This window comes from Egretta garzetta, unplaced genomic scaffold, assembly GCF_000687185.1.
Source record: "Egretta garzetta isolate BGI_Z169 unplaced genomic scaffold, ASM68718v1 scaffold209, whole genome shotgun sequence".
Taxonomy (NCBI): Eukaryota; Metazoa; Chordata; class Aves; order Pelecaniformes; family Ardeidae; genus Egretta; species Egretta garzetta.
This window is the reverse complement of record NW_009260839.1, coordinates 4,019,850-4,032,205: the sequence shown is the minus strand read 5'-3', so window position 1 is coordinate 4,032,205 and position 12,356 is coordinate 4,019,850. Positions and strand designations below refer to the sequence as shown.

The following is a 12,356-nucleotide window of genomic DNA, read 5'->3' as shown; positions in this document are numbered from 1 at the left end:
GGGGGGGTGGGGGGGGGAGGAAAGAGGAAAAAAGAGGCCATATTGGGTATCTTCTGTGTGAATTCATGGAATCAAAAGGAAGCTGTGGAGAGACTGTTGTCAGAGCAAGATCATTCAGGCTGGAGACTAATGGCAGAAGGGAAACACCCTTCCAGCAGTACCCACTGGTATTTCTAGAGACACCTTCCCACCAAGGCATGCTGGTTTGTGTCAAGGAGTATTTGTATCTTTGCAATCTGCTGACTGCTCAGGCAAAGAGATGTCCATCATCTAACCAAAGCTTAAGAATCAGAAGTACAAAGCGCGTAAGAGAAAACCTGCCTCCCCAACAGCTCAAGATACTGCAGGGTCTGTGTTCGCCAACATGTTTTAGAGGTTTCATGAAGCAACTCAGTGAAAAGAGCTGGCTTACAGAGAGCACCCACTGAAACACCCAGTAACTGGCACTCCCCATCCGCCTCCCCATGTTCCACAACACAAACATGAAGTAAAAGAGATTCTCAGGCTGTAGCTGCTAGACTAAGAAGGGAAGAAATTGCTGCCCCAGGACTTTCTCTTTCAGTGCTTCTTTAATTAAGACAGGTATTAAAAAAAAAAAAAATTACAGGGTGCTAGAAAAACAAAGAGAAACTAAGAAAGCATATGGAATACTCCAATGCTACTAGAAGAAAAGAAGATTTTAAACCAAGAAATCAAATCACTTGGCTAAGAGCTTAAAAAAAAAGTTGTTGAACTGTCAGCAGCTGTTCTGCTGTTTCCTTGGGTCACTGCTCTCAAATAATGACTTGGGACAATTCATCCCGCTTTGTCAACAAAGCTGCCTTAAAGCCTTTGAAAGCTGGGCAGTAGGAGCAGGCCAACCACACCAACTCAAAGCACAAGCCATCAGGCACTCAGCTGGAGGTTAAGTCACTGCAGTAGCTTTTAACCTCTTCAGAGGCCATTTAACTCTAAATAAAACCAAGCAGGCTTATGCATACGCCCTCACCCCACCAAACGCAGACAGGTACCCTTAACACAGACCGTACCTTTCTGGCTTTGTTCCTTCCTACAAAGCACATCAGACACTCACAGTAAGATCTTTAAAAGCAAAGCTTTTGTATAATGGATAAACCTAAACCCACCAATTTAGTTTTCATTGTGACTGTTCAAGCTGAGGGGAAATGTAAAGGTAGAACCACCACCATAGCTGAGTCAGGTTTGCACACATAGTGCTGATTACCAATGACCATCTACTTAAAAAAAAAATAAAAAATAAATAAATCCTGTTTGAAGTTGTTGGGGGGACTTTTATTGTTCACCGTTGCTAAAACCACACCTAGAATTCCTGTGACCAGGACCAGAGAGAAAAGGATTAACCTCTTCACTTGTTGAATTGATTTTATTCAACAGTGTAACAGCAGGCTGACTCCTAGGGTATGCAGAGATGCCCTGAAAGACCAGTTACCCCATTCCACGTGCCTAACAACAGGGTATTTGAAATAATCGAAACAGTAAAGAAGTTGGCCCTGGAGAACAGCTAGTATCTGGGACAACGATGATAAAGGCACAAGTGGGGCAGGACTCCCCTCTGCCTCGTGACCCAGAGAGGGGCTGGACATCATCAGACTCCCCTGGGAGAGAGGAGTGGAATGAGCAGACGGCTGGACGAGTGACACAGGAGACTGTGCAACAATTTGGTGGGCTGGATTATGTACTCCAGATGCTTGAAAGCTGCTACGAAAAAAAAATCTGGTCTGACAAGCAGTTTGGAGCAAGTCCTTAAACTAGGGAAGCATGAGCTTGAGAGAAGATGCAACCCCCAAGTAAGAGGACTGGAGACCTCTAAACAGAGAGAGGGAAGCCATCTGAAGCGCCGTGTTGCCCCCAAAGTAATGACAGAATGCAAGAGGGTCTCCTCTCAGGCATACGGGAAAGAGCATTAAAATAAAACTACAAGATTTAGAGAGTAGAAGTTCTGTCAGAACTAATTCTCTTGGATATTTTTTTTTTTAATTGGGGAAACATCAAGAACAGCATGTCTTGTTAAGTAAAACCTCTAAAAAAGCAGCAACTGCCTCCCTCATTTTCAACTTCTTATGGTCCTTGCTGTACCTGTTCTGGACAAAAATCCAGAATTTTGTTCCACAGATCTATCAGAGAAAGAAGAATTTCAACAGACCAGTAAATTCTCTCTTAAACAGTCCAAAGGAAGTAGAGGTGCCTTATTCTAACACCTTCCACTAGACATACTGGAAGCACTGATCTTTCTATTTTTACGGAGAAATAATTAGCTCAAGATTTCATTCTAAAATCCTTTCTTTAGATCATGCTGCTTTTCTTCCCATCCAAAGGCAAGCACCTGCTCTGACAACTCTGCAAGAACACTTAGCTCCTATACATTTCAGCACAGATAAAAAGTAGTAACTGTTCTTCCAACCAAGCAGGTGAAATCTATCACCCTGTTTCACAGAGTGGGAAAACAATGGCAAGAAGTCAGCAGCAGGGGAAGAAAATAGGAACTGCTGACTCCGAGCGCTTCATTTTGCAACTGTTAATTCTTTGTTTAAATGAAATTTCTGTTTCCTGTCTGACAGCAGATGAGAACATAATGTGCAGAGAGCAGCTCAGGACAGCTTCTGGGACAGCCACACTGCGATCCCGTGGATGGGATGCAGCAGTGGGAGCCAACAGACCTGACTTTTGTTCAGCTCCCGGTACTGACTCACTGTGTAATTTCTGTTCCAGTCAATTACATCTTTCTTCTTCAGCTTCTTTTTTTTAGAGTGGCACCTGGTGACATTTGCCCACTTTTTATCAAGCGCATTGAAATCTACAACTGGAAAACTCTGCAGAAATATGAAGGACTTCCAGTCGAAGTTCCAACTTCTTTGAAGGTCTCTACAAGGAAAGCTCCAGGAAGATGTGCTTACGAAAACAAACTGGATGCGTACTGCAAGAGCTAAGCCTTGGTTCAGTAATAGGGTTGTGCCTGGAGTGCATGTTTACAATCTTGATCAGGAATGGTTTTGTGAATTGGGACACAAACTTCAAAGCATGTGGAAAGTAAAGTAAGTGATCCTGTTAATCTAAGTTTCACAAGGAAAGTAAACGCTGAATATACAGCTACCAAAGCTTGGCCCTGAGTATGAGCTTGAGATGCAAATAAAGATTCAAAGGAGGACTAATACGCCGATACTTGTAAATACCAAGCAGTTATTAACACATTTTATAAGATTAACACCTGCGTAACAGCAGATAGTATACAAACATCATTAAGTAATCAGCTAGTCCTCATTTACACACAATAGGGTATTAACACACATACTGCAGAAGTTGAGCTTTAATGGACAAACTCAAGGCCTCAAAATGACATTGGAAACTGTTCAGTCCTGAACTACTTTGAGCAAGCTCTGATATCTGAAGAACTGGACAAGAAGGTGGAAGGGCTAATGTGGTTTCCATACTAGTTTATCGGTACTGCAAGCAGGTGAAGACTGCAATTCTCAAATTCTGTATGACTGACTTTTTACTCACATCACACCAGTTTTCAACACATGATCCTCCACATAATATATTTTTTTTGACCTGCTGACTCTCCCCACTTTTAAACCCAGGAATAAAATGCAGGAATAGATTTCCTTGCCAGCCAGCTCCTCCCTCTTAATTCTAGTTCCAAGAACATAATGAAACTAACAGAGGAAGTTTCTGAAACAAGGAGGAGTACTAAGGGCAAGAAAACAAGGTTAGCCAGGAGGACCATCATTAATTATATAATCCAGCCTTTGGGTAACTGGGCATTTAGGGAAAGGGGCTGAGAACGTCGGAGGCATCAGCCTCTGCAGCATTATGTCATCTGGCCTACTAGTTACTCAGCAGGTACAGGATTTGTATAGGAAAAAAACACCAAAACCCCACCCAAACCCATTTATTTGTAGGACAAAAAGACTATGAATCCCCACTCCCACAGAAAGAGAGCACAAGTAACGAATACATTCTGCTCCCGTTTAGATTTATTTCTTTTCAAGGAGCTAGCTTTCCTGTTTTCTCTCTTCTGCCAGCCACCCCCACTCCATCATGCTGTCCTGCATAACACCTTTTTGTCAACCATGTTCTAAATTTTTGTGCTCTTATTCTTTTAGGGCATAAGAAGCTTATTCTCTATTGCCCAGGAATACACAGCAATTACTATTGCTGAAATATGCCAAAAGTGCAAACTATTTTAGGTGGCACCGAAGAATGAAAGAGAGGGAGCAGTATATCACATTTTTTTTTGCAAAATAAGATGTTAGACTCAAACATATTTCAAAGGTAATTAGGTGGAGGAAAGTATATATAATCTCAAATACTCAATGGTGGAGTCTTGCCAGCAAGCATTTTATTTCCTTTTAGGCAGTGAAGCAGGTGTCAAAATGAAAGATGGAAGAGAAATGTATTTTTAATAAAGTGAGCAAACTATACTCTGCTTCATCAAAGCAGGAGAAAAGTGTCACGAAGAAAAAATGTTCAAGTAAGGGGACTGGCATTTAAAGGGATCCAGCCCTTCACTGGACTGTAGGTAAGAACAACTGCACTTTGAGTTGTAGTACTGTATTCTGGAACTCAGAGAGAATGGAGACAGAGAGAACGGGGAATAGGATTAAACGTGTATGGCTGCTTCTCAAAATAAGTAAATTGTTCAGATACTTGAATAAGTAGATTATAACCCTTCCTGTCACAGAGCCTTCATCCCCCTTAAGCTCACAGATTCTTGCTCTTGCAGCTCCCCAGTACACCCCAGCGCCTCCCACCATCGATCCCTCAGACACTTCCTCTAGCACCTTCCCTCACCCATTCCCTCCTTTGCAAGCCCCCCAGTCCTGAACATCTCTCCCTTTTCCAATTTGAGCCCTACCAGCTCAGGGTTCCTCTACCTCCTGCCATGTTCCTCCGGCTCCATCTTGCTCCCCACAGCTGCTGGCTCCCAGTATTGCCAGTGCTACTGGTCTCAGTAGCCAACTCTCAGCCCTCCCCACAGACACAAGTCCTGATATCTATCAGACACTTAACAAAACTCAAACTTGGACTGTGATTTCCAAGAAATTACCTACACACAACTCAGAGCAAAATCAGAACACAACTATGAGAGAAAAAAAAAAAAAGAAAAAAAAAAAGAAAAAAAAAGAGTTGTACCATAGTCCTTCCCATAGTTTCTGGGAATCACAAAACATTTAGACTGTTGCTGTCTTGTACTGCTACACACATTAAAACAAGATCTGGTAAGATTAATTCAGCATCAGAACCGTGTAAATTTTATTTGTGGATGCTGCTTTCTGAAAGGTTTAAGTCCCAGCTGCACTAGGGACAGCACACAAATCCAAGATTTGTACAAAGCAGCATGAACAAACATAACATCTGGAGAAGAAAAAAAAAAAAGGGGTGAAGAAAATAGCTCCGTCTTCATAAGGCTTCCCTCAAAAGCACACAGGCCGATCCATACCCTACTCCATGTCAGAGAGATTTCTCCGTGTCAATAAGGGAAACTCCTAGACATCCGCTATGCTCACCATCTCATGCTGGACCAGGCCAAGAAAACTACTCCAAGGAAAAACTGTTCAGCTACTGCTCTGCAAAGTGAGCAAACAAAGTAAGGTCCCCTTGAAACAGATCGGTTACCGAGGCTCAGAAAGGGATTGCTACTTGCCTGAAGCTGGAAAGAGTTAAGAATAGCAGAACCCTGACTTGATGCTGTATATACACACAACATAAAGTCTTCTTTCTCCTCCAAAGCAATTTCTGTAGGACAAAAGCCGTTCTGAATACACAAGATTTAAGGGCAAAACCCATACCCTTTGCCACAGCATGCAGCAGGGGTTCAAATATGTTGCACTTTTCCAGTGTCTAAACTAATAATATCAGCAAACTTGCAGTGACAAACTCAGGTTCTCCTATTTACATTCCAGTCTAAGGAGACGAGAAATTCTGTGCTTCTACAGCTCAGTCCTGTTTTTTAGTTGCATGTAACTGGATCACCTACAAGCAAGTACAAGTCAAATGTATCATCTGGCTTCCAAGTGAAGTTCCTGGTTTTCACTCGGTTTCCAAGAAACATCCGTATTGATGCTACCCCACTAAAAAAATGTGACGGATAAAGGCCCAAGATAGAGCTGCAATTCATAGTTGGGGACCAGGTTTACCAGTGTTTCTTAGTCCAGACATAACTTGTTATAATGCAGCAAGCAAATTCAGATTTCAGTTCAGTAGGGTCACATTTGATTTAGTGACAGGGAACCCGAGTGAGGCTCTGAGACCGCGCCTTTATCAGAAAACACAAAGTCATATTTACATTACTGGCTGCACTGGTGTTTCAGCAGGCTCTCCAACCTTGTTTTATTCACAGCACACAGTGGTCTACAGAAATGGACAGCAATTAGGGAGGCAAGTGATCTGCCTTAGGGTATGACTGTTAAATAAACACTAAGCAACCACAACTGCCTGAAATCCTGTTAGTAGTAATACATGCCTGTCTACATTAACATAGTATTTTGAAGACTCTTCTGTTAAATGCCAATCTTTCTGGCTTCTCTGGATTAAACTAGATACAACTCATTTGGAAACAGTCTTAAAAACCAAACAAAAAAGCAAACATCCAAACACACACAATTCAAATGCAGCCAGTCGCGCTGTCCATCTATCTAACCGCAGTCCCTACTGAGGTGTGTGTCTCCTATGATCGCTACTAAAATACTCCAACATTTCAGTACAAGGAATATTTTGTAGATTGTGGCAAAATTGTGGTTAATTTTTTGGCAGAACAAGTTTTCCATTTTGGGGGCATCTGGCTCAGTACAGGAATACCTAGACAACATTTCAGGGCTTGTGCTTGGATAGAAGACAAAAAAAACCAGATGATGCTACTATTTCTTCTTTCATTGCAAGACTATTCTTTTCTCACCGCCTCCACCATTTGAATTACATGCCTAAAAAAATACACATGCACACTTCAAAATACAAGCTCAACAACTTCGACAGCTTCTCACTCCACGCTAGGGGTATTGCTTCAAGTCTGTTTACAGTGTGATTCAGTCATTTTCACAGCAATGAACTATGATGGCATGAAGAAAGCATCTGTGTCACCAACGAGTGAACGAAGGAGGACAGTTAAAGTTCAGAAGGAACAATACAAAACTTTCCTACAAAGCCAGACCTTAATATTTCTGTACTTCGGAAAAGTTTTCTACTCGAACTATATTTTAAGAGAAATAATGCATTAGGGAGACTTAGGAAGAAATCTTTGCACACGTGCACGCTATGTATAATCAGTTATTTGTGGCATAAACATCAACAGCCCCCGTCTGTACAACTCTGCTTGCCCATCTGACTGCTGTGACTGCAGAATAATTTCTCAGGTGCCCTCAAAGGGCTATTGTTGAAACCAAGTTAGTCATGGTACTGCCTGGCACCAAACCCAACTTTGGTCATTACATCAGGTGGCAGCAATACCACTCGGAAGGCTTGTTTACCAGCGACATTGCACAATGTGAAGTGGAACACGCTTGCCAGATGTGGCTGCAGTTCAAGCTGAAAATACGCTTGCAGAGTTAACCAGGCGCTCTGAAGGGTTATGGCTTCAGTAGCTAGAGAGAAAAACTGCAGGTCCCTTTAAAGTGCAGAGAGGCAACTACCTAACCGACACAGAACAACACTACAGCCACTAGTTATAAACACAGTCTTTAATTTAGGAAGCAATGGGTACCAGCTCAATCACATACAGGATTTAAGATTTTGAAGAAAATCGTTATACAAGTGGCAACGTCTATGGCTGCGGAAGTGAGCGTGACCATGCGCAGCTTCGTACAGGGCACATGCAAACCTTTCTGATATGCCACTGCTACACATAACTAATCAGGAGAAGCCGTACCAGCCAGCCTTAGCTGTTTATTCTTCTCTCTTGTCCTCCCCACATTGTTCCAGCCAAGAACACACCTACCCGCTGCTATCACCACCGTGTACCATCTATAGGAGAGGCACTGTGAGCTCATTTGTAGAGTAAGTTCAGCGAGTGATTTTGCCAAATGAACTAGTGTGTGTTAATGCAGCTAGTTAAACAACACGCTGGGAGAGAGCAAGGGGGTGGATGGAGTACAGAGCACCACGATCCGATGAGAAATGCGGAGCTGGTTGAGACTTCACAAAGAGATTCTAAATTAAAACTCCTGAGCAAATATGTACATTTCCACTAACATTTGATATTTATTAGGCAGTGCCAAAACATCACGTAGTCAAATTGGCAAATGTTCAAATGCAGGCTGAACAAATCCCATACAAGTTTAAGTGAGATTTGAGGGGTTACAGAAAGATTTTAAGTCGTGACCCTCACAAACCTGTTGAAAGAAAAATGGTATGATTATGAAAGACAGCTTTGTCCCTTCTTTTCTTAAGCCCGAAGACTAGATTAAAGCTATTTTCCTTCGGCTCACAAGTGAATGAGAAATTGTTGTCCAAGGAGTTGCTTAGCTTCGAAAAGATTTTTCTCGTTAGACTCCAAATTGCCTACCAGTTTGCCCTCACTAATCTGGTCAGGAATCGAAGGCGGACAGACAGACTTCCCTGATGTTACTGAAGCAGTCTGTATCACCGGTTTCACAACTGTGCCAGGTCAGATGTCTTGAGCATCAGTTTGCCAATTAGCCATCACAACTCTTAGGTCTAAATTAAAACCAAACATACCGCCTCTCCTAAAAGCAGTAAGGTTGGAAGTGTGTCAGCTTCAGTTAAGACCGGACAATTTGATTTAAAAAAGACATAGACCTGCCTGTGTCCCAAAGCAACAAAAATGTTGTTTATATCTGAATCAGAATACCCATGTAAAAAGTATCATTTATCACAGATGTGCCAAAGAACAGCTGACAATGGGGGCCCGTTGTACTGTGCAGATGGAATAAGAGTCTTTGCTGCAAAGAACTTCCACTCTAAATCAGCATTTAAATCTAAATCCCTTCTAAGCCTGGATCCTTTCCCATGACCTCCAAAATCCAGGTATAACATACTGTTACTTCATTCACATTATCAAGCTGCAAAAAACAACAAAAAACACCAAACAAAACCCTAATGAAAACATCACAATGATTAAACATGGGAAATAAATTCTGAATTCTTCAGTTACATATAAAAATAAGGGTTCACAGATATTTGCCACTCTATGCCAAAAAAGTGGCCATGGCACAACTGAGAATTGCCCACAATTAGAACAAAAACTTGATTTCAGGGTGGTCTATTTTAGTTTTTCTCAGTCTAATCAGTTAAAGCTCATGCAAATAGGCAGATGCCAGGAAAAGCCAACAGATTCAAGAGAACTTGCAGCAACGTTTCTCTCTACCACGTCCAGTGCACAGGAGTCACTTCATTTTTACTTCTGTAATTCTCAACACCACAGCAGTCTAAGCACCAGCATTCGCTGCTGAAGCTAAGCCTCCCTGCTAACAGGATCACACAACATGTGAGAAACCTTCTGGCCCACAACCACCATTCAAGATGACCCAAGCTTACAGTTTAATCTAATTATGATTTTAACCATCCACAGATGCTGCCAGTACACAGGTGACACTGGGTCTTAAAGGCTCAAGGGGGCAATACCCTTTCAGCTCCAGCAGTATAACTCAAAATCCCCAATCAAATAGGTATGAAGCTGCTTTGCTGACACAAGTTCTAACAAACCAGGGAGACAGGCAACAAGGAAAAATCTGTCTCTCTCTTGCAGCCAAATAGGTTTTAAAAAAATAAGAAAGAACCAGGCCTTCCGGAAATACAAACTGATTTAGTAGTTCTGTAGGAGGGCTGGTGTCTCGTGACATGCACTGAACAGACCTGTACTGAAGGCTCCAATCTGGAAGCTGAAAACTTGGTTCCTTACCAACATCACAGCAGGACTGTAGAGATTAGTGCGAATGAAATGCTTTGAAAAATGAAAAGCATTAGGTAAGTACTAAGTATTGTTAAACCCCTAAAGGTACTTGGGACAGAATAATTATTATTCACTTGAAATTACTTTACTGTAAAAATATTATTTTATTTATAAATTAAATGCATTTTATTTTAGCAAAGGGAAACATTGATAAGCCAAGAAAACATAAGTCCTACAGAAAAAAAAAAGTATCATACAAAAAGTACAAGTAACAAAACAAGCTACTTCCATATCTGATACCAACCAATATGGCTCAGACTCTGACCCATGGAGAAAACTTCCAAGAAACATGTTCAAGCACTTTGGGTTCTTGAGTCTGGCCAAATATGAACCCTAAGTCTAGGAGACAGGAAAGAGATTTAGTCACATGGACAGAAATGCTTTCTTTGACTTTTAGTCGGTGAAGAACAGGGACTTTTTTTGGTCATGGGCTGCTCTCATTACTTGCCATTTGTGTGTCTACCTTCTCCAGATGAGACTGTGGCAACCTATTCCTCCCAGAGCTATTTTGTGTTGAAACAGAGCTCGAGTGCCAAACTTCTAGCTGGTCTACTATGCCCCTCTCTACAACTATCGTTAGCTGTCAATGTCCTGCCACTCTAAAATATCAAAAATAAAAGCCCTAAGTGAGGGGAGGATACAACAAAAATAAGAACTTGCCTTCCCAAATGCCCTACCAGAGCAGTTAAGAACAGTGATTTCTTCAGAGGCATTAACAACAGACCTGTAAAATCTGTGGCCTCCAGAAGGACACAATGCCTTTCCACTTGGAACCTCTGAATTTTGGACACTAGAAGATATGTAGGGGCACTTTTAAAAGTTTCTTAACAATCCAACCCTGTAATCTAAGAGGCATACACCCACTTCAAAGTGTGTGCTCAAGACAGGGTGCCGAACTGTACCTGCCAAAGAGAACATTCAGAGTTGAAATCTCCAAGAGAAAAACCTTCCATTTTACGTAATGAAAAGCATCACCTCTTCACTCAGGTGATGACCTTATTTCTCTAAGAGTAACTGTATTGTATGTTCTATAGTTGTCAGGAAGTAACTGTACATTTTTTTAATGCATGCATCATACTTTACCTACAACAGTAAGATTTTCCAACCTCAGCAGACTTTGTTCCACCAACTGCACAATGAACAAAAACCACAACAGCTAAAAGATAGGCTCTAACCTTTGCAAAAATGTTGGTCCTGAACTCTGTTCATGTTTCTAAAACAGGAAAGTGGTTTGTTGCACATGACAATAGTTTCTGTGCACCTTTAAATATGAAGTTCCTTGTTATCAATGGCAGTCGTTTAAAAAAATTCATCTTTGCAAAAAAGCTGAACTTCAGTAAGCTTACATTATTTGAGAAGGTGGTTCGAAGTGTCTATTTCTAAATCCTCCATTCTGAATGGCGAAGAAATTATTTGCAATTCTGAATCTTTAAAATGCAGATCTGAACTGATGCCTCTACATTTTTGTAACTCATTAACACAAACTCTGCAACTCAGCCTTTACTTAATGTCTTTGTTCCATTCCAAAGTGAAGCACTAGTGCTGTCTCTTAGAGATGATTACTCTTGGATGAGCCAGTGTTTCCACATGCACATTCTGAGACCCAACAAGAATCACATTTTCAAAGACATCTGCAATAACATTTTCGTTATCTGCTAGTGCAAAGTGACAGCCACAGCCCAAGATCCCTTACTGTTCATGTATTGTACAAGTCTGAAAATAGATGGCAATGGGATTTGCAGCTGGCAGAATGGCTCCAAAGTTGAGAAGAGTTTTTCTACCAAATTTTACACAAAAGCACAAACGGGGCTCTGGGCCCCAGATCCCACATGATCCAGCAGATGCTGTTTCCAGCTTCAGCAAGTTCTCACTCAGAAGCAACTGCCTCCATGTTCAATAGTGCCCCACGGATCACATACAAGATCCTGTCAGCCTGTATAAATGAGAGGCCCGATTTAGAATTACAGCAAAAATGCAATACACAACTTTTGTTTGGGAGAACTAAAAGACTGCAGTATCACCACTTCCCCGTCATCTCAAAGGGGTGCAAATGTATGGTTCATGATGGTCCTATGTGAGAAGCATCAAGTAATAACTATATCTCTCAATTCCCAAAAACCTATGTATTTTTTATTGTAGTGTTAATGCTCTGGTAAAACCTAGATGAGAAAACTCATCTGTGCATCTTCCCCATGGCATCTATGGATTTGGGAAGTTACAAATCTTTGGTTCAGGAATGGGTCAACAGGAAAATGAATCCACAATTACTATTTCAGCTCTATTTGAGCCCCAGCGCTCTTTTTTCACTTCTGCTTTGGTATCCGAAACTGATCGCCATGGCCCATGGGACCTGCAGCAAGGCCAAATCCCACAACTCACACCTGCTCGAAACTCCGAAACCCGGGGCGCAGGCTCCCCAGCCGTCAGAGAGCCA

The 12,356-nt window shown here is 41.6% G+C and overlaps 1 protein-coding gene across 1 annotated transcript in view; it reads right to left on the bottom strand.

The window, feature by feature from the left end:
* Positions 1-11,830, bottom strand: part of ERGIC1 (endoplasmic reticulum-golgi intermediate compartment 1) — a 58,400-nt gene extending 46,570 nt beyond the window's left edge. Inside the window, exon 1 of the mRNA XM_035902480.1 lies at positions 11,269-11,830. Coding sequence (XP_035758373.1) covers positions 11,269-11,270 — 2 coding nt within the window. The 5' untranslated portion in view covers positions 11,271-11,830. The remainder of the gene's footprint in view (positions 1-11,268) is intronic.
* Between the last annotated feature and the right edge of the window lie 526 nt (positions 11,831-12,356).